This window comes from Panthera pardus, unplaced genomic scaffold (assembly GCF_024362965.1).
Source record: "Panthera pardus isolate Hobbes unplaced genomic scaffold, ASM2436296v1 HiC_scaffold_10, whole genome shotgun sequence".
Lineage (NCBI taxonomy): Eukaryota > Metazoa > Chordata > Mammalia > Carnivora > Felidae > Panthera > Panthera pardus.
This window is the reverse complement of record NW_026526655.1, coordinates 203,587-230,211: the sequence shown is the minus strand read 5'-3', so window position 1 is coordinate 230,211 and position 26,625 is coordinate 203,587. Positions and strand designations below refer to the sequence as shown.

The following is a 26,625-nucleotide window of genomic DNA, read 5'->3' as shown; positions in this document are numbered from 1 at the left end:
TTCCAATCTTGTGTCTGAAAATTGAGAAACACAATTCTGAATTACCCCTGGTTCAAAGAAGACGCTACACTGAACATGGAAAAAGACGTTGAAGTTAATTGTGTGAGCACCGCAGGCAATCTGTGAGTTGAGCTGAGCCAGGTGGGTCCCGTGGGGGTGGGGGTGGGGGGAGGTGCCGTGATGCCAGCACCTTAGAAAGTGGCAGTAAGTGAAGTCCAAGGAAGCAGCAGAACTAGAGGGACAGGAGACTTCAGACACCAGAGGGAATGGCCAGAGCCAGAGCTGGGTTTTTAGAAAGCTAGTAAAACTGATAACCCCCTCGAGGGGCTGGTCATAAAAGACACAAAACGCACAAATCCAGTATCAGGAACGAGATGGGACACACGAGGAGGGCCCTACAGATGTTCACAGGTTTCAAGAAGATACTAGGAACCGTTTATATGAATGGACAATTCCTGGAAAAATACAACTTATTAAAGACAAAATAGCCTGAAAAATCCTATTAAAGAAGTTAATCTGGAATTTAAAATCTCCGCACACTGGGGCACCTGGGTGGCTCAGTAGGTTGTCCGACTTCGGCTCAGGTCATGATCTCGCGGTTAGTGGGTTCGAGCCCCGCGACGGTTTCATGTCAGCCATGCTGACAGCCCAGAGAGCCTGGAGCCTGCCTCAGATTCGGTGTCGCCCTCTCTCTCTCTGCCCCTCCCCTGCTCACACTCTCTCTCTCTCTCTCTCAACAATAAATAAAACATTAAAAACATAATAAAAAATAAAAAAAAAATATGTGCATTCTAGGAAAACTGCAGGGGTACATGGCTTTCCCCGTGAATTCCGCCAAACATTTCAGGATACCTGCTGGTTTATCGGATAGTTTCTCTTTGCAAGAAATTGCCCTGCCTGTTTTCCAAAGTGGCCGCAGCTTTGGTGAGGTGTCTGTTTAGAGCCTTCGCCCTTTTTTACCTGTGCTATTTGCCTTCTCATTGGGAGTTTTAAGACTTGTTTGCGTGCTTTGGCAAGTGAGCATATGGAAAGATGCCCCCATGGGGAAGACCAAGTAAAACAAAGAGCAGGACGCGATTAGCCTATCAGCGCGGCGGGTCCGGAGGGCTGACAGCGCCGCCTGCTGGCGAGGGGTGGAGCAGCAGGAGCGTTCTCCTGCGGCGGGCGGGGCCGCCACGTGGGAAGACAGCGTCACCGTCTCTTACAAAACTGAACAAACTCTTGCCGTAGGATCCAGCAATCGTGTTCCTGGGTATTTATCCAAATGAGTTGAAAACCCGTGTCTACACAAAAACCTGCACATGGTGTTTATAGCGGCTTTATTCAGAATTGCCAAACCTTGGAAGAAATCAGGATGTCCTTGAGGAGGTGAACGGACAAACTGGTCTATCCAGACAGCGGGAGATTACTCAGCGCCAAAAAGCAACGCGCTATCGAGCCGTGAAACACATGGAGGAACCCAAAGGTGCGTCACTAAGTGAAAGAAGCCAGTGTGACAGGGTTACGTACTGTGCGATTCCATATGACATCCTGGAGAAGGCAGACCTTGGAAGACAGTGAAAAGACGGGTGGCTGTCAGAGGTTGTGGGGAGGAGAGGGGTGTGTGTGGGGCACGGAAGGTTCTTGGGGCCGTGAGGGCAGCGAGTGCCATACCATAATGGTAGGTACGTGTCACCGTACATCTGTCCAAACCCACAGAGTGCACATCGCCACGAGTGAGCCCTGATGTGAGGTACCAGATCACTGCTGGTTCATCAGTTAGGACAGATGTGCCCCACCAGTGGGGGTTGCTAACCTCGGGGACACTGTGTGTGCGGGGGGCATGGGGGTGGCGTACTGAGACTTACTGCTCAGTTCTGTAAACCTAAAACCGCTTTAAAATATATCTACTAATTCGGGCGCTTGGGTGGCTCAGTCGGTTGAGCATCCGACTTTGGCTCAGGTCGTGAGCTCACAGTTTGTGAGTTCGAACCCTGCGTCGGGCTCCGTGCTGACAGCTCGGAGCCTGGAGCTCCTTCGGAGTCTGTGTCTCCCTCGCTCTCTGCCCCTCCCCTGCATGTCTCTGTCTCTCCCAAGAATAAATAAACATTAAAAAAAAATATTTCTACTAATTTAAGAAAAAAGTATAGCCATAAACACTCTGACAGTAAGAAAAGAGAAAGAAGAAAGTGCCTGACAATGGTTGTATAATCTCGAGAGCATCCAAGTGGCCAGTGGACTCGTGACAATGTCATCAGCCTCACTGTGAGCCGGTCAGCTCAGGAGCCTCAGACATGGGCCCCATAATTGGGTGGGGCCACCGGACCGGAGCCGGCGGGTCCAAGGCCCCCAGGGGGCTGCGGTTGAGCAGCAGTTGAGGGGTTCCAGCGATTGGAGTCAACATCATGCTGGCCATGCCGCCTTGATTGCCCTCAGGAAGACACCTCCCCACCCCATCCCGAATTCTCCTAAATCTCAGGAGCTGCACCAGGTGCAAACATGCCCCTGTCCACGCGGGATTGGTTACCACGCACTGGGGCTGGGACCCTGGAGTGAGGACCGCCAGCCCCTCCTTCCCGATCCCCTGGGCGGGTTGCCTTTGGGGTCTGTGCTCTTCTCCTGCCGGGAGACCTTTGTCAGGGCCCCCACCTTGGATTTCTGGGTATGGCACAGACTCCTGTCCTCCCGTCCCACACGGCCTTGCATTCCTATCGGGAGGAGGCCGGTGCTTGCCCCCAGCTCTGCAGACCAGGAAAGGTGAGCACAGGTAGTGGGAGAGGTCGTCCTCCTGGCCAGAGGGGCTACAAGTGTGGGGCTCTGGTGGCCCCGGGCTGTCGGGGTGGCCACATGCCCTCGGCCCCGGGTGCCCTGTGCCAGGGTCTCAGGCCTCATCTGAAGAGCCCAGGCCCCCACCGGTCCTCCTGAGGCCAGCCTCCAGGAGATGAGCCAGGCTGGCAGAGAGGGAACCGCTGGGGGTGGGGGGGGCGTGGGTGGGGATGGGCAAGTTGCCCCAGCCAGGGCCGTTGACACACGGGACTGGGGCAGAGCAGGGCACGGAAAAAATGAGTGGAGGCGGGCCGCAGGGGCCGTGTTCCGGGAAGGCGAGCATCAGAGTGCTGACTGTGCCTGCGCTCTCTCACTTCTTGTCTGAGCCGCGGCGCTGCCGCCAGTGGGTGGCCCGGCCGGTGGCTTGGTGAGGCCACCGCTTCCTTCCCTCTCTGCTGCGTGCTCCTCTGTCTTCTTTTTTCTCCCCCTCCTTCTTCTTTTTTTAGAATACGAACTTACCTCTTTTAAAACATACTCAAAATATGTTAATTTTAATTGGTATTTTCGTGCTCAAAGTGCTCCCTTGTCTTTGAGTAGAGCCCCCAGCTCAGTTCCTTTTTTGGGGGGCAGTGAGTTGCCCCTGGGGTTCCCCCGACTCCTGCTGCCTGCCTGGGGTGCACGCGGGGTCCTGGCGGCTGGCTCACCCCCGGGAGGAGTTATATAGGCGGGGCTTAGGGGTCAAAGGGCACATGTTTCTCTAACCACTGGCTGGTGCCTAGTCCTCCAGTCCGGCCTTGTCGCCCCCGGCCGCTCCAGGGCTGTCTCTCCACGTCCTCGCCAGCACCGTGTTGTCACGCGGTCAGAGTTTTGCCCGCGGGTGATTTGTAAGTCGTAATCTGCGTTTTTCTTATTATGAGTAAAATTGAACATCCTTTGGTTGCTTAAGGGATCTGAGTATACGTAGATGGAACACACGCGCGTGTGTGTGGTTACGTGCGTGTCCGCGTGCATGCGTGTGCACGTATGTGTGCGCGTGGGCGTGTGAGTTGGTGGTGCCGCCTCATCATATCTTCTGCTCACTTTTCCATCGTGCCTTCCATCGGCCTTGCTCTTTCCGTATTTTAGGTCTTTACATAACTGGAGTCTTAACCTTTTGTGTAATAATATTGCAAATACTTTCCCCTGGTTTGCTTCTGACTTTCCTTTTGCCACATTAAAGTGTTTCCCCCAATTTGTAGAGTTGAATGTGTCAATCTCTCTAATGGTGCTGTGGTTTCGAGCTGGTGTGGGGAGGCTTTCCTGCTCCAGCGTGAAGGACCTCGCCCGTCTTCCTCTGCGTCTGCTCGGGTTTCCGTCTTACGCTTGTATTTGGGATTTGTGCAAGTCCCTGGCACACGCACGGAGTCCACCTGGTGCTTTTCGAATAGCTGCTCACGCCCTCTGTTGCAGGATGTCCTTTCCCAGTGTCCCACCTCTCGTGTGTGAGCACCACCGTTTCGAGCCGGAGGTCTGATACAGCTGCTCTCCTTCGCTTGGTTTCCTAGGTTTCTTCTTCTTGTTTGCTTCTCCATACGAACTTTTCAGTCACAGTGGGTTTTCACTGGGATGGTCACACCTACCAGTCAACCTGGGGGGGGGGGGTGGTGTCTCGATGGCACCGCGTGTCCCCGCCTGGAGGGCCCACACCTGCGGCCAAGCTGTCCTCCTGCGGGTCGGCGCGTTTCTTGTTAAATTTACGCCTCGGGCGTAACTTTAGATTCTCTATCACTCTCTCTTCCAGGGGGCGGCTGTTTGAATGTACGAAAGCCATTTATTTCTGGGGGTTAATTTTGTGTGTGCCACCTGACTCCATTTTCTTATTGCCCTATTCGTGTTTCCGCAGAAGCTACTGGGTTTTCCAGGCATGCAAGCCTGTGCCCTCCGCAGCCTTCCCCGGCAGTGTTTGTTCCCTCATGTGTGACCTTGCCTGATGTCCTCGCCTTGTCCCGGACTTGGTGATTCTAGCTCCTGCCCGCCCAGGACAGGACCCCAGCGTGGCGGGCACAGGGTGTGAGCCCTGAGGGCTGGATGGGGGGCAGCTGTGTTCCTGGCTCCCGAGGGTCTGGACGAGGCTCACTGGGAAGGACAGGATTGGGGGGTGTTGGTCACTGCAGTCAGGGACAAGAACTGAAGGCCCTTGATGGTGGTGCTGTGCCTTCTTCCCGGAGGACGGAACAGACCTCCCCTCTGCATCTGGGAAGGGCCGTGTGTCTCCAGTGGGGCTGCACCCACTCGCTCACAGCCTGGCCTGACCCCAGCCCAGGGCACTGACACTGCCTGGGAGGGACGGTCAGGTGCAGGGGGCCTGTGGGGAGGGCTGGAGCAGGGCAGATACCGACGCAGCCTCTCGGCTGAGGTGATCTGGGGACAGACTTCTTGAGGGGGCCGTGGTACATGATGGGGGGGACGGAGACGAGGGGCCTCGGGGCTCCGTGTGTTCCTGGGACAGAGAAGGTGCCGGCCAGGCGGGTGAGGGCCAGGCCCGAGGAGGGCTGGCTGCGTCCTCTATTTGAGGCAGAACTACCCCCCCCCCCCCCCCCCGCCGCCCCAACAAGGCCAGGAGAGAACCTAGGCTTTTCTTAGAGTTTTCGTCAGTATTTAATTATAATATAATAGAACAGGGTGAGGGGCTCTGAGGTGTGTGTGGAACCTAAGACAGCCCCTGACGCCTGGGTACCACTGCCCCCCTGCCGTGACAGTGGGCCCGGGGGGTGCCGGGCGGAGGCCCCCATAAATAGCACCATGCGTGGGCACCGAGGGGAGGGCGACTCCCCAGCTGGGGCCCGTTCCCCTTGTTGCCCCCCTGCCCCCAGGCTGCTTGGTGGGCTGGGCTGTGCATGAGGGTGGCCCGCAGACGGCCTGCCCTTCCCCACACCAGGAGCTCTTTTCCAGGCCTGGAGGGGCACGAGGTCCCGGACCCCATGCGTGTGCCCCTCCACCCGTGTGCTGCATCTCTTGGCCGTGGGGGCACTTCACCGGCACAGTCCCCAACCAGGGACCCTGTGCGCCCATGTCCTGGAGCTCCCCTGGGAGGCATTGGTGGGTCAGGGAGAGCCACAGCGCCAGACCATCCCCCGCAGGGAGGCGTGTGTGGAGGTGCAGAGCAGCAGATCTGGGGAGCGATGGGCCGGCTCAGGCCCCGAGTCCCCTCCCCACCGCCACACGGTCACACGGGACGGGGACACCTCCTACCCCCGGGTCACGTGAGCGGCGAGAGGAGAGCCAAGCTGGCAGTCCCCACAGCCTCCCCCCGGCACGCTCCTCCTGGGAAGGGTCCGCCGGGGCTCCTGGCGGAGGCTCTGAAGGACACAGGCCAGCCGAGGAAGCCGGTCAGAGGGGCCAAGGGCAGGGTCCGTCCTCGGGCCTCAGAGGCAGGGGCCCCGGGGAGCCCGGCCTGCTGGGGAAGACGATCGTGGCATACTCGGTCTGTTCGGGGGCACAGGGGGCGGGGGGCTCGGGCGTCTTCTCTCGCCACTGAAAATCCAGCTCTCCGTAGTCCACGGTGAACACGGGTGCCGCAGAGGGGCCCTCCTTCTGCAGGGAGAGGGCTGGCGTCGGCGGTCCCGCGGCAGACACGCGGGCGCGCACCGGCGCACGTGCAGACGCCAAGCCGGAGCGAAGCCAGGCAGGGCCCGCGCTCCGTGACCCTTCCTGGGGCCCGGGGTCCCCGCGCTCAGACTCCCTGGCAGGTTCCCAGCCCCGCTGAGCCCCGCAGTGGCCCCGGCCCTCCCCCAGCACGGTGCGGGCTCTGGTGCCAGGGCGCCAAGGGAAGGGAACTCACCAGAGGCTCGTCCTTGCTCCCGCAGGCACAGGCACCTGTGAAGAAGCGTCCGGAGTGAGCCCAGGAGACCCGGCGGTCCTCGGGGTGGGGGTTGTGGCAGGGGTCCCCGCCCCCGGGGGCTTGGGAGGGCACCACGCCTTCCACCCGAGGTGGCCGAGTGTCCTCCCCCCCCACCCCCCGCCCAGCCGTCTGGCTGACCCCGCCCCCCACGTGGTGACCCCGAGTCCCTGCTTGTCAACCAAAAGTCCGACGGACCGCGGGTTGTCCAGGCTGGCGACCCCCTAGGACCCCCGGCTTGGGTCCTGCCGCGGGCGCCTACTGTCTCGGGCTGCAAACCCTGGCCGAGAGAGGAGCCCACCAGACCCACCCACCATCCCCGGGTTGGTGCAGCACACGGTGGCGGGGGGCGGGTGGGGGTGCCGGTGGGTGGTCACAGTGAATCAGTGTAGCAAGTCTCTCTCCAACTGATGCCACACAGCACTGCCACGTGTCCGCCAGTGGCCAGCACACAGAGCACATAGCACATTCTCGAAAATATTAGGAGGAAAATCGTTGGAGAAGTGAACTCCCACTGGAGACTGGCTGAGGTTGAGTACTGCTGCCCCGGGGAGACTGGCTGCCCTCCCAGACCCCAGCCGCCCTCCCTGACCCCAGCCGCCCTCCCTGACTCCATCTGCCCTCCCTGACCCCAGCGGTCCTCCCTGACCCCACTGTCCTCCCTGACCCCAGCCGCCCTCCCTCCTGACCTCAGCCGTCCTCTCTGACCCCAGCCTCCTTCCCTGACCCCAGCCATCCTCCCTGACCCCTGCCGCCCTCTTTCCTGACCCCAGCTTCCTTCCCTGACCCCAGCTGCCCTCCCTGACCTCAGCCTCCCTCCCTGACCCCAGGTGCCCTCCCTGACCCCAGCCTCCCCCCCTGACCCCAGCCTCCCCCCCTGACCCCAGCTGCCCTCCCTGACCCCTGCTGCCCTCCCTAACCCCAGCCGCCTTCCCTGACCTCAGCTGCCCTCCCTGACCCGCTCAGCGGGGAGATCTTGGAAGTCTTGTCCAGGACCCTGTGGAACCTCCTATTCTCTGGCCACATGTCCCCCCGGGTGCCTGTCCCAGGAGACCATGACCTGGAGCCTGGGGAAGAGCTGACTCCTGGCTGGGTCCCCTCTCAGTGGCTCCAGGAGAATCAACTTCGGCACCTCCCTCCAGCCCCAGGGACATGTACCCATCGTCAGAGTGACCAGTCGTCCTCGTGACGCCGGGAGGCCAGGGTAGGTGCACCTGGCGGGGAGCTGGGGGCCTCATACCACCCTGGTGGTTGTGGTCAATAGCAGAGCCCAGCGGCTGTTAGAATGACTTTCACTGTGCCCTGTGGGCTGAGGTGTGGCCTGAGGTTTGGGGGTGGCCTTGGTGCAGAGTAGGTGGCTCAGCCTGTTGGGGGGCTTCTCCTCACTTTGGCAGCTGCCTACCCCCCCATCCCTCCTTAAAACAGGTGTTAGGGAGAGGGGGCCCCGGAACTTGGGAGGCCTGCTCCAGGCCCAGCCCCTCCTTGAGGGGTCCTCGCAGCGAGGGCGCTGGGGGGAGGCGGGGGGGGAGGGGGAGGGTTGGGATCCCTGACGGGCGAGGCTGTGGGTTGTGCCTTGAGCTCTGTCTGCGGGGAACGGCAGTAGGGTTTGGCACGATGTTACCTCGAGTGGCCCTGGGGAAGGCCGCAGCCAGCACCCAGGTCAGCAGCAGCAACAGCAGGACACCCACCAGCACGCTTGTGATGCCCACGACCAGCCCCTGGCCCTGGCCTGTGAGTCTGGGTGGGGGGCTGGGACTCTCTGTGGGGGGCTCCAGGACTCTCTCTGGAGGGGCAGAAGGACAGAGACTCACTAAGGGGAGCCAGAGAGGGGGCACGGGGGGGGGGACCCAGGGAGGCGGGACCCAGGGAGGGGACATGGGGGGGACCCAGGGAGGGGACTCAGGAAGGGGGGACCCAGGGAGGGGGGACCCAGGGAGGAGACCCAGGGAGGGGACCCAGAGAGGGGGGACCCAGAGAGAGTACACGGGGAGAGTACCCAGGGAGGGTACCCAGGGAGGGGGGGACCCAGGGAGGGGACATGGGGGGGACATGGGGGGACCCAGGGAGGGGACCCAGAGAGGGGGGACCCAGAAAAGGTACACGGGGAGGGTACCCAGGGAGGGGGGACCCAGGGAGGGGACATGGGGGGGACATGGGGGCACCCAGGGAGGGGACCCAGAGAGGGTACACGGGGAAGGTACCCAGGGAGGGGACCCAGGGAGGGGGGACCCAGGGAGGGGGGACCCCGAGAGGGTACACAGGGGGACCCAGGGAGGAGATATGGGAGGGACACTGGGAGGGACCCAGGGAGGGGACTCAGGAAAGGGGGACCCAGGGAGGGGGGGCCCAGGGAGGGGACCCAGGGAGGGGACCCAAAGAGGGGGGACCCAGAGAGGGTACACGGGGGCATACCCAGGGAGGGGGGACCCAGGGAGGAGACATGGGGGGGACAGCGGGGGGACCCAGGGAAGGGACTCAGGAAGGGGGAACCCAGGGAGGAGACCCAGGGAGGGGGGACCCAGGGAGGGAGGACCCAGGGAGGGGACCCAGGGAGGGGGGACCCAGGGAGGGGAACCAGGGAGGGGGGATCCAGGGAGGGAGGACCCAGGGAGGGGACCCAGGGAGGGGGGACCCAGGGAGGGGACCCAGGGAGGGGGGACCCAGGGAGGGGACCCAGCATCCTCCCCTGCCCTCTCCGAGTCCCGAGGGGCGTGGCTTCTAGCTCTGCACGGACCAGCCTCTTCCAGGCGGCACCTCCGTTGAGCTTCCAAGCTTTCCCTACCCTGACAAGTGCCACCTGCCGCCCCCGCTGAGGCCCTGCCTTCCCTTAAGGGGCAGTGGGTGTGGGGGTGCTTCAGTCACCCCGTGTGTCAGAAGTGCAGCCTGGGGGGTCCCTGCCGCGCCCCCTGCCCCGGCCGCCGGGCCGTGCACCTTTCACAGTGAGCTCCGCTCGTGGGCTCTCGTAGATCTGCGTGTTGGGGGGCAGGTAGATGGCCCCGCAGAGGTAGATGCCGCTGTCGTTGAGCTGGGCGGCGAGGATGGTCGTGTGGAAGTCCTGCCCGCTGGGCAGCCGCGTGACGCGGAAGCGCCTGTCCTTGCCGGGCTCGGTGTGGTTCTCCTGGAAGGCGGCCAGCTTGTCCGTCTGGTTGCGGGGACTCACGCTCGGTACCAGTTGAGCACGAAGCTCTCGGGTACGTCGGGCAGGTGGCAGACGAAGGTGGCGTTCTCCCCCTCGACCACCGTGAGCTGGGCCGGGGAGAAGGTGAGGGGGCTCCAGGGCCTGTAGGGGGAGTCTGAGGCGTGGGGAGAGGACCGGATGGTGAGGAAGGAGGCACGCGGGCAGCCCGCCCATACCCTCCTGCTCTCCCGGCCTTCGCACACCCCAGCCCGCACCGGAGCCCCCTCTGCGGAGCCCCTGGCGGCTTCTCCCGGCCCTCTCTAGAGGCCGTGGCGCTCTCCCCGGGCAGCTCTGTGGTGGGACTTTTGTCCTTTGAGCCCACCGAGACCCGAGGCCCCAGGTCCCCCCGTTTCTCCCTGGACCGTGGTGGTTAGTCCGTCACCCCTCCCTTGCTGACTCCGGGTTGCTAGTGTCCGGGGGCCTGACCCCCCATGTTTCTGGCTCCACCGTCCTGGGCCTCTGGCTCATCGGGGGCCTGGCCGGGTCCCGTGTATACTGAGGGTGGAGGGGTGGGTGTCCGAGAGGCTGGGAGGGGCCGGTGGGGGCCTCCCACGGAAAGCCCAGCCCCCAGGAGGCTCAGGGTCCAGCCTTTGGCCCGTCTCAGGACAAGCTCAGAGCTGGGTGGGGTCAGCGTGGGTCCCTCCGTGTCTTCCACCACGACCCTGGGGACGGGAGCTCGGAGGCCAGCCGGGCCGTTGCCCCCTGATATGGACAGAAATGGAGGCCCCTGACAGTCCTGGGCCCTGGCCCGCTCTCCACAAAACGAGGCCTCGCAAGAACACCCGACGGCCAGGGCTCTGGCCCAGCGACGCCGCCACGCCGGGCACGCCCAGGCCCGTGCGCACACATGCACTCGTGCTCCCACACGTCCACAAGCGCCCGCGTGAGTGTACACGCCCTCGCATGCTCACCGCGGCAGGGGAGAAGCCCCTCCATGGAGGCCCAGGCATCTCGCCAGCAGCACCCATACGGGGTCAAGGCGACACGGGGACGGGTCACAGGCTCCCAGGGTTCCAGAGAGTCACGGCCAAACCCACACGTGCTGGGCCCCCCCTTCACTGTGGTCGGCTCACACGGGGAGGCTGCACCACGACCTGAGTTACACACGGGGAAACCAAGGCTTGGAGGGAGGAGGCGGCTGGCCACAGGCTGCTAAGCTGGGACCCAGCTCCGGCCCTGCTGCCCCCTGCCCCGGCCCCCTGCCCCTGCAGCCCTCCCGGCCCCTCCCGGCCCCTGCCGCGCTGCTCCCCTGGGAGCATCCAGACGTGAGACGTGGCCCAGTGGGGTCGTTTCCTGGCCCTCCCAGCACGTCCCCCACCCCTCTACTCCCCAAATGCTCGGGGACCGGGGACGTCAGTCCTGAGGTGAGGCCGTGTGGCTGCCCCTCTGAGCTTTTCTTGCCTGGCGAGGCCTCCGCTCCGGCAACAGCATGTGCCGGGCGAGGTTCCTCACACACGGGGCCACAGCCCTTCAGCTGGAGTCCCTCTGCCTCTGGGGACAGGGTGCCTGAGGCTGGTCACGGTGTCCTGCTGGCCGAGTGACCGTGGCCCCAGGGAAGAAGGGGCCGGTGCCAGGGCCCGGCGAGCCCCGTCGGGGCGCGGGTAACAAGAGCTCTTCCTGTACGTCCCCACTGGGCCCCTCACGTGGGGCGAGATCACAGAGGTGGCGGGAGCAGGGTGGGCCCTGACACGCCCGCAGCACCCTTGTGCGTCGCTGGCCCTGCTCGGGGGAGCACGCGGGGCGCCCCCCACCCCCCTTTACACTGGGAGCCCGGAAGCTTAGAGAGGCTGGCCCAACCAGTCTGGACCTTCTACTTCTTGCCTCCCTGGTGTCTCCCTTGGCCACTGATGGAGGGACAGGGCTGTCACGTGGCCATGAGGGTGGGCACCCCCTGGGTGTCAGGGCCAGGAGGCCACCCAGCCTGGGGTCCCCTGGCCCCCGTGGGGGGGGGGGTGGCTGTCCGTGCATCTCTGCGGCCCCGCAGAGGGCCCATCCCCCTGGCCAGGAGGAGGCCAGAAGGCCTGGAGGGGGCCAGGCCGGGACTGGGGGGGGGGGTGGCTGGTGCAGGCGGGAGGCCCACTGCCTTGTGGAGCCAGCCATCTGCTCACGGACCCCAGCCCGGCTTTCCCGGGGGTGACACAGCACCAGGGGCGCCCACAGTAAGCCTGTCTCCTATTTTAACCATGCGTCCCAGGCGCACACGACCAGCACGGGACAGCAGGACCGCTGACCCTGGCGGCACCGACAGCCGTTTTTACGCATCTGTCCGAGAAGCACGCGTCCACTCACGGAACTCGTCGAGGGAGGAACAGTGCCAGCAGGGCGAAGTCTGGCACCGAGGCCGTGTGATCCGTGGGGCCCACCCAGCCCCATGCCTCCGGGCTCCCTCTGGTCCATGTGGTGCGTGGACTGCCCACTCCCGCAAGCCCCCCACCCCCCACAAGGGCCCCTCGAGGACTCTGGTTCAGACCCTCACTGCCCCGCGTCTGGCATGAATTTGCAACCATTTGGGTCACTTCTCTGTTCGTCGGCTCCTTGTGGGCCTCCCAGGGAGTCTGAACTTGGTGTGGAGGGGACTCTGGGCTGTCCGGAGCCCCATCCACCCTGGCCCAGCCTCTCTGCCTAGGCGTCTACACGGCAGCCTCCCGGTCCTGCCCAGGTCCCACTTCCTCTGGGCGCCATACGGCCTCGCCGCTTCTCCTCAGACTCCTTCCCGGGACACACTCCCACGGCCGGACCCGTTCCCTTCCCACCCGCCCGTGTCCTCACAGCACGCTTAGGGGCAGGGGCCGGATACAGCGGCAGCTTACGCCTGGCCCGAGACAGGTCGAGGGGGTAGTGTTCCTGTGGGGAAGGCGGGAGGGGGCAGGCCCGTCGCAGGCTCCAGAGCAGCTCTGACCAGGGAGCACCCACCTCCCTCAAGTCACAGGGTGTGTGACCGTCGAGGGCGCTGGTTGTTTGGCCGGGGTGCAGGGCCGTAGGGGGGATCCCAGCCGGGTGCTCAGGGGCCTCTCCGGATGGAGAAAGATGGGCTCCCTGGAATAGGAGCCTGGGAGCACCAGGGGGGAGTGGGCCAGAGGGAGCACGGGGCTGAGACCTCATGGGGGAGATAGAGGGCTAGGTGGGCCCTCGGCTCTCTGCTCTCCGGGAGCAGGGGCGACGGCCAGATGGAGCCTGGGAGTCAGCCCAAACTCCTTCCCAGAGAAGGGTCGATAGTGGAACTCACTTTTGAGGACAGAGGATGGGAGTCCACTTTGTCCCTACGGTACCAACATCTGCGAGTCTTATATTGTTTGGGCTTAAACACTGAAATGTGGTCTATTTATATTTGATAATGAGATGCTTGGGGAGTGGGCTCAGGAGAGAACAGTGTGCCCGCCTGGCAGGGTGGGACCCCGAGACCTCACGGTGGGGCCCAGTGTCGCAGGACAGGCTGTGTGTCAGGCTCCCACAGAGAGCGGCGTGGCCCACGGGCCACACGTTTCACCCCCAGCTGGCGCTGGATTTAGGCAAACCCTGTCTGTGGAGTCAGGAGGGTCACGCAATGGGCTGTCGGGGCTCCAGCCACCCCCACGGGTCTCTTACTCATCAGGACGGAAACAGGGTGCCTTGGCCTCCTTGCCGTGGGGTCCCCGAAGGGCCCCAGCACGCCTGTGATCACCCACAAACAGGTGTCAGACACACCCGGGGGTGCGTGCCTGCGCCCCTGGCTTGGACCCTTTCTGCCGTCAGCAAAAGTGAGAACAAACACATGGGGCCTCGTCCAAGTAAAAAGCGTCTGCACAGCAAAGAAAACCATCAACACAGTGGAAAGGCCACCTACGGGATGGGAGAAAGTGTTTGCAAATCACACATCTGATAATATCCAAAAGACGTAAAAACTCATGTAAATCGCTAGCAAAACGCCCAAACAATCCAATTAAAAATGGGCAGAGGACCTGAACAGACACTTTTCCAAAGAAGACACACAGAGGGCCACAGACACACGGAAAGATAGTCCACATCTCTCATCGTCAGGGAGATACAAATCCAAACCACGGTGAGACGCCTCCCCCCACACCGGTCAGAGTGGCTGACGTTAACGACCCAAGAAACAGGTGCTGGCGAGGACGTGGAGAAAGGGCAGCCTCGTGCGCTGCTGGTGGGATTGCAAACTGGGGCAGCCGCTCTGGAGAACAGCGTGGAGGCTCCTCAAGAAACCAAGAACAACAGAACTACCCTACGACCCGGCAATTCCTCTGCTTATACTTATCCGCAGAGAACAGAAAGACTAATTTGAAAAGATATGCGCAGCTCTGTGTTTACAGCAGCATTGTACCAACAGCCAAAGTATGGAAGTAGCCGACAGACGATGGATAAGGCAGGGGTGCTGTGACACAACGAAATGTTGCTCAGCGATTAAAAAAAAAAAAAAAAAAAAAAAGAACGAAACCCCGCCATTTGTGACCACATGGACGGAGCCGGAGAGCATCGCGCTAAGTGAAGTAAGTCGGTCGGAGAAAGACAAACACCGTAGGATCTCATTTCCACGTGGAATCTAAGAACAAAAAGCAAAATAAAACACGACCCGAGCTCACGGACGTAGGGGACAGATTGGTGGCTACCGAGATGGGGAGGGAGGTGCTGGCAAGTTGGGGGGGGGGGTGTCAAAGTGCATAAACTTGCAGCTACGAAATGCGAGAGTCACGGCGCGGGGATGCGCAGCACGGTGACGGGGACGACAGTCAGTGGAAGCGCTACGGAGTGGACTGAAAGTTCTCACTACAGGAGACGCGTTTTGTGACTGTGTGTGGTGACAGATGTTGGTGGCCTTACCGGGGTCGTCGTTTTACAGTATATACACATCGCGAATCATTTCATTGTGCACCTGAAATTACTACGTTGTGGTCAGTCGTACCTCAGTAAAAATATTCCTAATTCTGTATTCCCGATCCTAAGGCTTTCCATATCCAAAATAAAATTGAGATTTGATTTAAAAAAACAAACACCACACGCACACACAGAGAAGGGCAGGGCTGGCGGTGGCAGAGAGAGCTGGGGCCCCCAGTTGGAAGGAGCCGAAGACAGAGACATCTGAGTGAAGCAGGGGGTCCTCGGCTGGGCTCCCATCAGGGCCGGATAACCCAGCCTGAGGCGCCCTGGGGTGCGGGAGCATCCGGGCTGTGGGTCAAGGCTACCGTCCCGGGAGGAAGCCTCTGGAGTGTTAGCAGAGAAGTCTGACATCTCGGAAAGCGCTGTGGGCTGAGCTGTGACCCCTGGTGCATGTGTTGAAGGCCTCATCCTCAGCACTGCAGAACGTGACCTTATTTGGAAATAGGGTCATTGTACGTGTAATTAATTAAGATAAGCTGGAGCTTGTGGGTCCCTCATCCGACATGACTGGTGTCCTTGTAAGAAGGGGGAAATTTGGACGCAAACATACGAGAGCTCCGTGTGAAGCTGGAGCGGGGATGGGGTGATGTACCCACAAGCTAAGAAACCCCAAGGACTGCCAGCAAACGGCAGAAGCCGGGGGAGCCTGGAACGGATGCCCCCTCGGCTTCGGAGGGGGCCAGCCCGGCCCACACCTACTCTCGGACCCGCAGCCCCCAGGGGTCGGTATTTCGTTATGGCTCACCCGGCAAATTAACACGGAAGCAAATGTGCCAGGGTTGCGAGCTGGCCACTCTGGGGAGGGGGTCCGCTGCCTGCTTTTGTGACTTTGCTGTAGGTTTCAGGCATTTCTCAAAATTATAAAGCAGAAAAGATACATAAGCGAGATCTGGCTTCAAAGGACATTATCACGGGTTGTGCCGGACAGTTTTCATTAACGATCTGATTCCATTCTCAGCATAAGGCAGGCATCCCTGTCCCCAGCGGCAGGTGCCTTGTCAGCGATGCTGAACTCAAGCCTGCCTGTTTCAAAGCCTGTACGTACCCTTACCATTGTTGTTCGCTAGCATAGGGCTCGGCCAACTCTTGGGTTTGGGATATTTCATAAAATGCAAAACAAAAAACGTGTACATGAGGATCTGTGGGGGACACCCATGGAAACGACCAAAATAATAAATACAGAGAATAAATCAGGAAGGGAAGGAGATGACGTGGAACCAGATGTCCCACAGCCAGCAGTGCCGGAGGCCGATGGAAGAGCCGGAGGACCACCCGGCCTGTGATGTCGGCAGCGTGAGCGCTCAGTGCTGAGGTGGGGAAACGGAGGCACACCCAGCCACGTTCTTATCTTCCCCTGCTTTGGGAAGGGGTCCTGGTGGGTAGCCGGCCACCAGGGCTGAGTCATGGCCTGACTATGCTCGGATGACATCCGCCCCTCGGCCCCTGTTCCCCGGGCTCCCACGCAAGGACCCCCATGGGGCACCTTTTGGCCACAGGCCCTTGGACAACCGACCTCTGTTCTGAATTCCCTCCCTTGAACCTGAGGGCCAGGCCAGCCTGAGGAGGAAATGCAGGGTGGTTGCTGCCTGGAGGCCCTGGAGGGGCATCAACACTCCGGGACGGGCAGCCCCAGGGTCGGGGCGGGGGGGGGGGGGGGGGGAGGGACGCTCAGGGGCCGTCACACCTCTGAGCCCAGCGAGGTCCAGAGAAAAGACTCTGGGCCCCTCCCAGGGATCCACCTTCCCTGGAGGACAAGGGCAGCCGGGCCCCTCTCCCCGACCAGCAGACTCTGACCGGGGGCCCCCAGGGCCTGCCCGACAGACGCCCGCCGAGAGGGGGCTAGGGGCCAGGGCCTCCTTGCCAGATCCTGCCGCAGATGCCCCCCCCAGCCGTGCCCACCCCTGCACACCCAAGAGTCTTGTCTAGAGGCCCCAGGCCCGTGGCAGGTGGGCTGGAGAGGTGAGAAGTCTTCACCTGAATGGCCGCACCTCGGATATAATTAGAGAAGTGTCTCTGGGCCGTCCAGCCTGGAGCCTTGCAGAGACAGTCCTCCCCCTGGGAGGCTGGTCCCATCCCCAGGAGAACATTAGCATCTGGGCTGAGGACCCATCATCCTTCAGAGAGCGTCCGGCCCGTCCCACGGGACTCTGAGGAGGAGCTGGGAGGTTCCTGCCTGCTTATCGGCAAGGATTGGATTGGACACCAGGTGAGGTGGGCAGGCAGGAAACTGGAGCCCAGAGAGGCCCCTTCCCCTGCCCAAAGCCACACAGCGCCCTGCCAGGGGCAGAGCTGGGCCTCCGGGCCCTGGCCCCCCACCCCCCCAGCCCCCTCCCCACCTGCCAGGGAGCATGGGTGGGAAGTCTTCCCCCTGACCACGTACCTAAGAGCCATCCTGGCCACCAGCCCAGCTGCAGCACGGCCCAGACAAGAGGCCAGGGCGCCCGTGGGGTCCCCATGCCTGGAGCGGCAGCCGCTGCCTCCGTAATCTCTTCCTCCACGGCTCTGGTAGAGTGTCAGCGGAAAGGAAACTGTCCCGTGTTAGGACGAGGGACCCGCCCCAGCCCCAGCCCTGCCCCCTCTTCCTCCTCCTCCACGTGGGTGGAGATTGGAGGGGAGCCTGAGAGAGAGAAGGGTACAGAGGGAGACAGAGAGACAGAGATGGGGGTGGGGGGGTGGGAGAGGGAGATGGGGGGAGAGATAGAAGATAGAAGTAAGAGGGTAGAGACGCAGGAGCCACAGAGACCCAGAAATGGAGGGAGAGAGAGAGGCCGAAGGAGGAGGGAAGGCCAGCCGCCGCTCCCCCACCGTGGGGTCTGTCCAGCAGCAGTTTTTGTCCCTTTATTTGTTGTTGCTTCTTCGCCCTTCCGCTGAGGCTGGTGAGGCTGCAGGGCCCTGTGTCCTCCCCCCTCCTGCCCTTGGGAGGGCAGGTCGTCTGGGCTCAGGCACCGCCCACCCCTTGTCTACAATGAAGGGTGGCGTCAGCCCACCTTGCCTGTGCTTGAGGGGTGGAATCCACATACCCTGCCACTGCTGAGGGGGGCAGGGGGCAGGGAGCAGGGGGGAAGGACAGAGGGCAGGGGTAGGGGGGAAGGGGCTGGGGCAGGGACAGGGAGCAGGGGGCAGGGGGCAGGGGAAGAGGGCAGGGGGCAAGGGGAGGTGGGAGGGGCTGGGGCAGGGACAGGGAGCAGGGGGCAGGGGGCAGGGGAAGAGGGCAGGGGGCAAGGGGAGGTGGGAGGGGCAGGGCAGGGACAGGGAGCAGAGGGCAGGGAAGAGGGCAGGGGGCAAGGGGAGGGGGTAGGGGCAGGGCAGGGGGCAGGAAGCAGGGGACAAGAGGAAGGGGAGGGGTGGGGGCAAGGGGCAGGGGACAGGGGCAGGGGGCAGAGGGCAGGGGGCAGAGGGCAGAGGCAGGGGTAAGGGGCAGGGGCTAGGAGCAGGGGCAGGAGGTAGGGGCAGGGGCAGAGGGCAGGGGGCTCTTCCACGGCCAAGGGCTCACCCCACCCGGGGGCTGCAAGGCCACCACTCTGGGGCAGCTGAGGGTCTGTACGAGCCCACGTGAGACCCCTCTCCTCCAGTCCTGTGTCGGGGACTGGGGTCTCCCTGGCCCCGGGGTGGCCTTGGTTTGCCCGGCCCTGAGGCCGCCGGCCCAGCCTCAGGGGCCGCAGGCCAGGCGGGGTCCAGGGTCCTTCCACAGCGGCCCCCGGCTCTTCCTCCATGCAGTGTCCCTAGGACACCCAGTCCTGGAGGCTCAACCTGTCACGCAGCCCCCCTGGCCGGCCCCCCCAGCACGTGGTCCTGGGGTCCCCAGGGACGCCGGGGTCTGGAGGCGGCTGCCGGTTTCCTGGCCCGTGCTCTTGTGTCCGATGGTGACGAGCGGGAGCGGAAACGGCTGACACGGGTGGCTGGGCGCGTGGGTCTCACAGCCTGAGCGACAAGGCAGAGCCCGCCTGGCAGCTGGCGGGCCGCCCGGCTCCACTCGGCTAGGCGGCGAAGGGAAGACATTAAAGAGAACTGAAGCGGTGGAAAAAGAGCATCAAAGACGCGTCTGCAGGCGAGGGCGAGCAGAGGAAGCTTCGGTGCTGAGCGAAGGGCCACTCCCAGAGCCGGGGCGCGGGCCGCGGGGGCGGCGTGGCGGGCGGGAGCCCTGCCGGCCAGGCTGGGCACAGGGCCTGTGGCTCACCCGAAGCTGCCGGGTGGCTCAGGGGCTGGCCTGGGGGACAGCCCCCGTGGACACCCCTCGTGGACAGCTGTCCCCCGCACACCTGCCTCGTGGCCTCCCCTCAGATGGCAGGCGCTTGGCCTGGGGCTGGGGAGGCGGGTCAGGTCAGGTTAAGGACGGCAGGGTGCCCGGCAAGGCTCAGACCTGTGGGCACCTGCCTCGAGGCTCCGCGCTGGGGGGCACGATGCCCTGTGGGGCTCGGGGCTGGAGGGCCTGCCGGGAGGGGCGGTGTGGGGGGTGTGCTCTGTGTGGAAGATGTCGCCGGGCCCCCCGGGGGCCCCTGCACCCCAGCCACACTGGCTGTGATTCCACGGGCAGGAGCTTGGATGCGCATCTAGAGTGGGCCCCCGGAGAACCTAAGGGTGTGTGGTGCCCCTCCTTGCCCAGCGCCCTCTGTCCCCCCTCTGTCACTTCCTCTCTCCTCCCTCCTCGGCTCCTATCCCCCCTTCCCACTGATGTCCGCTGGGCGGTGGGCTGCGTGCATGGGCCCACTGGAGAGGTTGAGAGGGGCACTCAGACCCTGGGGGCACTGGGTTGGCAGGGGTGATATGGAGGCAGAGGGGGGCACAGAGACTATGAAGGCTGGGGAGGCGGGGGGCGGGGGAGACAGGGCCCAGGGGAGCCTCCCACCCCACCCTGGGGTGGGCAGGACCAGCAGGTGACTGGATCAGAGCCGGTGGAGGAGGCTGGGACAGGTGGGGGAGGGGGCAGGAGCCCCAGGGACTATTGGGGTGCCGTACCCCCAAGGGGAGCTCCCTACCACCTGTCGGCATGCTTTCCCCCAAACTCATGCTGTCTCCCCCAAACACAGTGTCCCCCTCACACACAGTGTCCTTGTCAGTATCCCCATCATAGTCTCCCCGACACACACAGTGTCCCCATCATACACACTGTCCCTGTCACACACACTGTCCCGGTCACACACAGTGTCCCCCTCACACACAGTGTGCCCTTCCCCCACCATCTTTCATTGGGGACAGGAGGGAAGGGGAAGGTCAGGGTCTTCATCTGTCCCCTTCTGGTGGCCCCTGCTAGCCGGCCCTCTCCTCCCTGCCGTGTCCTGGCTTCACCCCTTCAGGTTCGGGAGGTCCCAGCCAGGGTCGCCTGCTCCCTGCCCCCACCTCCGGACCCTCTCCAGTAGGCAGGCATCGGGGATACCCCCCGACCCCCCGGGTCAGGGGTCTCCCGCGAAGAGCGTGTTGTGTGCGGTCCCTGGGAGATCGTAGGCTCTCTCGCCGGCCTCGTACCCTGGCCAGGCTCTCTCGAGGGCGACATTCTGCCCAAGGACCGGGCGCGTGGCGTGGTTAGTGTCCCACGGGGTCGCCCGTGGGACGGCCTGAGCGTCCTGCACTCGGAGGGAGAGCTGTGGGGGAGGCTGGCGTGTGGCCTGCCGGGCTGGGCCCCACGGGGCAGGACCCTGGCCGCATTCCCGCACGTGTGCGCGTCTGCAGCGGGCTCCTCACTGCGTTCTCTGCGGAGGCCTGTGGTCTGTGCGGGAGGCTGTCAGGGCTGCGCCTGCTGGGCGCCGTGTGCCCGTGTCCCTGTGTCTGACCTGCTCCGCGTCCACTGTTTGCTTCCGGCAGGACCAAGGGGAGAAGGCTCGGGAGGCCCCGGGCTGTTAGCGAGGGGGGTGCCCCCCTCCCCCCCCAGGCGCTCTGGTCCCAGGCGGTCTGGTCCTGCGGGGTGCCCCCTCCCCCCCAGGTGGTCTGGAACTGCAGGGTGGCCCCTCCACCCCAGGTGGTCTGGTCCTGTGGGGTGCCCCCCTCCCTGCCCAGGGGCTCTGGTCCCAGGGGGTCTGGTCCTGTGGGGTGCCCCCCTCCCCCCCAGGTGGTCTGGTCCTGTGGTGTGTCCCCCCCTCCCCAGGAGGTCTGGTCCCCAGGTAGTCTGGTCCTGTGGGGTGCCCCCCTCCCCCCCAGGTGGTCTGGTCCTGTGGGGTGCCCCCCCTCCCTGCCCAGGCGCTCTGGTCCCAGGGGGTCTGGTCCTGCGGGTGTCCCCCTCCCCCCCAGGCAGTTTGGTCCTGCAGGGTGCCCCCCTCCCCCCCAGGTGGTCTGGTCCTGTGGGGTGCCCCCCCTCCCTGCCCAGGCGCTCTGGTCCCAGGGGGTCTGGTCCTGCGGGTGTCCCCCTCCCCCCCAGGCAGTTTGGTCCTGCAGGGTGCCCCCCTCCCCCCCAGGTGGTCTGGTCCTGCGGTGTGCCCCCCCCTCCCCAGGAGGTCTGGTCCCCAGGTGGTCTGGTCCTGTGGGGTGCCCCCCCTCCCCCCCAGGCGGTCTGGTCCTGTGGGGTGCCCCCCCTCCCCCCCAGGTGGTCTGGTCCTGCGGGGTGCCCCCCCTCTCCAGGAGGTCTGGTCCCCAGGTGGTCTGGTCCTGTGGGGTGCCCCCCCTCCCTGCCCAGGCGCTCTGGTCCCAGGGGGTCTGGTCCTGCGGGGTGTCCCCCTCCCCCCCAGGCGGTTTGGTCCTGCAGGGTGCCCCCCTCCCCCCCAGGTGGTCTGGTCCTGCGGTGTGCCCCCCCCTCCCCAGGAGGTCTGGTCCCCAGGTGGTCTGGTCCTGTGGGGTGCCCCCCCCTCCCCCCCAGGTAGTCTGGTCCTGTGGGGTGCCCCCCTCCCTGCCCAGGCACTCTGGTCCCAGGGGGTCTGGTCCTGTGGGGTGCCCCCTCCCCCCCAGGCGGTCTGGTCCTGCGGGGTGCCCCCCTCCCCCCCCAGGTGGCCTGGATCTGCAGGGTGGCCCTTCCCCCCCCAGGTGGTCTGGTCCTGTGGGGTGCCCCCCTCAACCCCCAGGTGGTCTGGATCTGTAGGGTGGCCCCTCCCCCCCCAGGTGGTCTAGATCTGCAGGGTGTCCCCTCCCGCCCCAGGTGGTCTGGATCTGCAGGGTGGCCCCTCCCCCCCAGGCGGTCTGGTCCTGCGGGGTGCCCCCCTCCCCCCCCAGGTGGCCTGGATCTGCAGGGTGGCCCCTCCCCCCCAGGTGGTCTGGTCCTGTGGGGTGCCCCCCTCAACCCCCAGGTGGTCTGGATCTGTAGGGTGGCCCCTCCCCCCCCAGGTGGTCTAGATCTGCAGGGTGTCCCCTCCTGCCCCAGGTGGTCTGGATCTGCAGGGTGGCCCCTCCCCCCCAGGCGGTCTTGTCCTGCGGGGTGCCCCCCTCCCCCCCCAGGTGGTCTGGATCTGTAGGGTGGCCCCTCCCCCCCCAGGTGGTCTGGATCTGCAGGGTGGCCCCTCCCCCGCCAGGTGGTCTGGATCTGCAGGGTGGCCCCTCCGCCCCAGGTGGTCTGGTCCTGTGGGGTGCCCCCCTCCCTGCCCAGGGGCTCTGGTCCCAGGGGGTCTGGTCCTGCGGGGTGCCCCCTCCCCCCCAGGCGGTCTGGTCCTGCGGGGTGCCCCCCTCCCCCCCCAGGTGGTCTGGATCTGCAGGGTGGCCCCTCCCCCCCAGGCGGTCTGGTCCTGCGGGGTGCCCCCCTCCCCCCCCAGGTGGCCTGGATCTGCAGGGTGGCCCCTCCCCCCCAGGTGGTCTGGTCCTGTGGGGTGCCCCCCTCAACCCCCAGGTGGTCTGGATCTGTAGGGTGGCCCCTCCCCCCCAGGTGGTCTAGATCTGCAGGGTGTCCCCTCCCCCCCAGGTGGTTGGATCTGCAGGGTGTCCCCTCCCCCGCCAGGTGGTCTGGATCTGCAGGGTGGCCCCTCCCCCCCAGGTGGTCTGGATCTGCAGGGGGGCCCCTCCCCCCCAGGTGGTCTGGTCCTGTGGGGTGCCCCCCTCCCCCCCCAGGTGGCCTGGATCTGCAGGGTGGCCCCTCCGCCCCAGGTGGTCTGGTCCTGTGGGGTGCCCCCCTCCCTGCCCAGGGGCTCTGGTCCCAGGGGGTCTGGTCCTGCGGGGTGCCCCCCTCCCTGCCCAGGGGCTCTGGTCCCAGGAGGTCTGGTCCTGCGGGGTGCCCCCCTCCCTGCCCAGGGGCTCTGGTCCCAGGGGGTCTGGTCCTGCGGGGTGCCCCCCTCCCTGCCCAGGGGCTCTGGTCCCAGGGGGTCTGGTCCTGCGGGGTGCCCCCCTCCCCCCCAGGCGGTCTGGTCCTGTGGAGTGCCCCCTCCCTGCAAGGAGAGGAGTCCTGGTTTCCAAGGTGCCCAGGTGGTGACGGTGACGCCAGGGTGTGCAGGCGGGCTGGCGGATGGGCGGGTGGGGGGGGCCGGAACAGGAGCCAGCGCGATGGAAAGTGGGGGAGAGGGGATCCCCCTGCGCTTTCCCGAGCCAGCAGCCGAGTCACAGGGAGGTTTCCATTTATGGTAAAACACAGGAAGAAGGATCATCCCGAAACCGCCTCTGAGGGAGGCTGGGGTGATGTCACCCAGCCTGGACGCAGGCGGTGGTGGCCCTGGGAGGCAGCAGCAGATTCACAGCGATTTCTGAGGTTGGAACAGGAAATGGTTAATAGTGTTTGCAAATAAAAACTTTCTGTTCTATCCTGTTTTTGAAGCATTTCCCAGAAGTTAAAAAAGAACACCTAATTTATCTGCCCATTTTAAGAACCAAATTTTAAAAATGTGAACAAAATACTACACCATTTACTGTGCACAAGAATGGAGTTGGGTGTTTGTGAGGGTAGGAGGGTCACAGGAGATTTCCAGGTCCCCTCACTTTCTAAACTTTCTAGAATGCTGTTCGTTGTTTAAATGTGGACTTTTATCTTAAATTTCCGAATGCGCTTGTGTGTATGTGTGCGTACGTGCTCCCGTGTGTGTGTGTGTGTGCTGTGTGTTCACAAGCGTGTGTGAGACACGTGTCACGTGAACGCGTCCCTGACCTCTGATGGTGGACGCCACTCGGGCTCCTTGCTGGCCACCGGCATGGGACCTGGGAGGGGCCCTGTCCCGCCCTGCACGCACCTGCTCATTTTGATGGAGAAACGAAACCTAACTGTCTGCTGGTTTGAGGAAATCGCACTGTCAAACCAACTGTTTGCCAGTTATTTATTTTTTTCTTTTGCAAAATCACCACATGGCCGATTGGTTATGGCAGACACACTCACGGCAAATATGTCTGTGGCCAATGTGCCAGCCACACATGCACAGCCTCATGGGTCCCCAGGCCCCTGGCCTGTCCCTTCTTTGTCCAGGGTGGTCTCTGCTCCTTGCAGGGCAAGCCCCCATCCCACCGAGGCTTGGAGGACGTGACTGGCCCCCGCCTGGCAGCAGCCGGGGGGACGCCAGGGCAAGGAACTTGGGGGCACCGGGAAGAGCCTGGAGGAGCAGATGCCGCTGCCTGCCTGCGGCCCAGGATGCCCGCCCCGCCCGCCTGCTGGGGGCTGGGGGCTGCGCGGGCAGCGTGTCCCTGGAGGTGTACAACTTCTGCTGGTGTTTGGAGGAGGGCAGGGGTGAACCCAGCATGATTATTGCCACTCGATTTTCTCTCCTGGCCTGTCTGTCTCTGAACTTTTCTCCCTCCAGGCACACGAGGTGGGGTCCTGGCGACAGAGCAAAGCAGCCAGCCAGCCAGCTGGCCTCCAGCTTAGACTCCTTTGCTGTGCTGTCCTGCCCCAAAGCTGGTACTTCTCTGGTCCAGCCTCGCAGTGAGTGGCTTTGGGGGAACCTGCCCAGGCCACGCCCAGGCCAAGAGGGGGACAGATGCTCTGAGCTCTGAGATCCACTCCCTCGGGGCTGCCCAGGGGTGAGGCCCTGCCTTCCAGCCACCTTCTCAGAAAGCCGAACTGAAGATGAGTGCCAGGCAGGCAAGAGAGAGTCCGTCGGGGAGAGGAGAGCGCCGTCTCTGTCAGGTGGGTGCAGTAGCCTTGAAGTGGTGCCCGGTCACCCCTGGACTCTCCCATTCTGGAGCCCTCCGAGCCTTGGGGGTGGGGCCGGTCACAGAATGGTGGGCGCAGGTCAGAGGACGGGGCAGGCGCAGAGGGAGTTGCTATCAAGCCTCCTAGAGCCTGTCCTCGGAGGGACCTGCATCCACGCGGGCAACGGCCGACCGGGTTCAGGGTACGGCACACCCCTCCGGAGTCGGCCATGTGCACACTCAGTCTCCTCCATCATCCCTCTGCTAAAGAAGGGGGGGATGTTTATGGCCAACTGGCTTGTTAGTTGGCCGTGAGTAGCTTTTGCAGAGGGCTCGGTTCGTGGGTTTGGGAGGAGAGATAACCAGGCACGTGGAATGAGGCTGGTTTCCCTGGGGTTGGCCACCCAGGCCTTTTCAGCAGACGTCTAGGAAAGGTTGAACGAAGTTTCTTAACCAAAAAGATTATTTTTGGGTTGTAGTGGTCAGTCATGATACCAAGACTCTTCCCTAAGCTCAGAGGCAGGTTGTGGTCTCTGGAGGGGAGGAAACTGTGGGGTCGGCCACGCAGACGAGGCTGTGGTATGACCCGGGGCAGAGCACGGTGCAGAAGTAGTCAGGGCCGCTGGGCTCAATCAGGTCACATACAGAGGAAAATCTCTGTGGGGACCCCCCGCCCCGGACCGGGGCTACAGCCATCCCCTCGGACCCCTGCATGGCGTGTGACCAGGACCACACGTGCCCACCTACACACGATGGCCATAGGTGCAGCCCCAGCATATCAGGTAAAATTGCTGAGATTACCTGTGTGACAACCAAGAAAACCCAGAAAACAGTGCCCTAAGCTAACAGCGGCATCTGGGCGTGAACTTCTCTCTTGGACAATAATTCCAGAGGTGGGCAGCCCTGAAGTGATGTGGTGACTCCAACTGTCATCAAGGACCAGATGGTGACCATGGTCACCTCATGGTCTAAGAGGGCTGCAGGAGTGCCGGTCATCATCTCTGCATCGATAAACAGATGCCGAGGACAGTGGGATGGGGAATAGGCCTTCCCCAGCCAGCTGGTCCTGTATTATGGAGCCTTCCTGGAAGTGTGTCCCAATAGCTTCCTCTCCTGTCCCAGGATTCCCCTTTGCTGCAAGACAGACGGCTATCACATCGCTGAGAGATCGAAGAAGAAGTTTCAGAAATGCAAAACATGATGGGAACATCAAGTCACGTGCCAGGATTAGCTGCAGACTGGGCGAGCAGAGAATTCGTCAGCCGTCGAGAAGGGGAAAGGATTGCTCTGAGTGCAGGTCAGCGAGACACAGAGTCCGGGGCCCCACAGGGGATGGGGCTCTGCCCTCTGAAGGCGTTGGCTGGCTTCACACCCTGGAGCTCCAGGGCCTTCCACAAAGCAACAGGACCAGAGCGCAACATCCAAACTCCTGGAGGGGTGGGAAGGGAGATTGGAAACAGCGCACCCGCGGGGGAGAGCAGGGACCTGGGGACAGGCTGGCGGTCAGAGCGGAGGAGGCCCAGGCTGCCGGGAAGGCCCACGGAGCATGCTGGCCCCGGGGGCGGAGGCAGTGGTCCTGAAAGCTGAAGACGGATGTCCGACTTTCATCTGGGGGACGTGCGCGTGAACAGCGGCTTGCACAGGTTGGGGCAGAGGCCCAGACGCACGCGCACAGTATGTGTCCTGCAGGGTTCCTTTTGCAGAAAGCTCAAAGCGGCAAAAAGAAACATCTCAGGTGGCGGAGCTCCAAGGGGTCCCCCCGCCCCATAAAGCCTCTGCAGGGGAGGGGCGCGCAGAGAGTTTTGGGGGTGCCGCGCGAGATCTTTATAACAACTTGTGAAGCATTATGTTTTAGCCATTTTTTTAGGTACACGCTTTACATTTCTAGCCAATAAAAAGTTTGAAAAAAAACCATGGGAAAATTTACAATGATACACGTTCTGTAAAGTTCCTCACAGCCTTGTTTCTGATGGCAAAGAATGAGCACGGGCGGGGG

At 63.3% G+C, this 26,625-nt stretch overlaps 1 protein-coding gene across 1 annotated transcript; it reads right to left on the bottom strand.

Moving 5' to 3' along the window:
* Positions 1 to 5,353: 5,353 nt before the first annotated feature.
* PDCD1 (programmed cell death 1) lies at positions 5,354 to 17,639 on the bottom strand. The gene is given in 6 exon segments (XM_019445271.2): positions 5,354 to 6,318; positions 6,566 to 6,600; positions 8,244 to 8,405; positions 9,554 to 9,782; positions 9,785 to 9,915; positions 17,053 to 17,639. Coding segments are annotated over 6 exon segments (837 nt in total). The 5' UTR covers positions 17,129 to 17,639; the 3' UTR covers positions 5,354 to 6,114.
* Between the last annotated feature and the right edge of the window lie 8,986 nt (positions 17,640 to 26,625).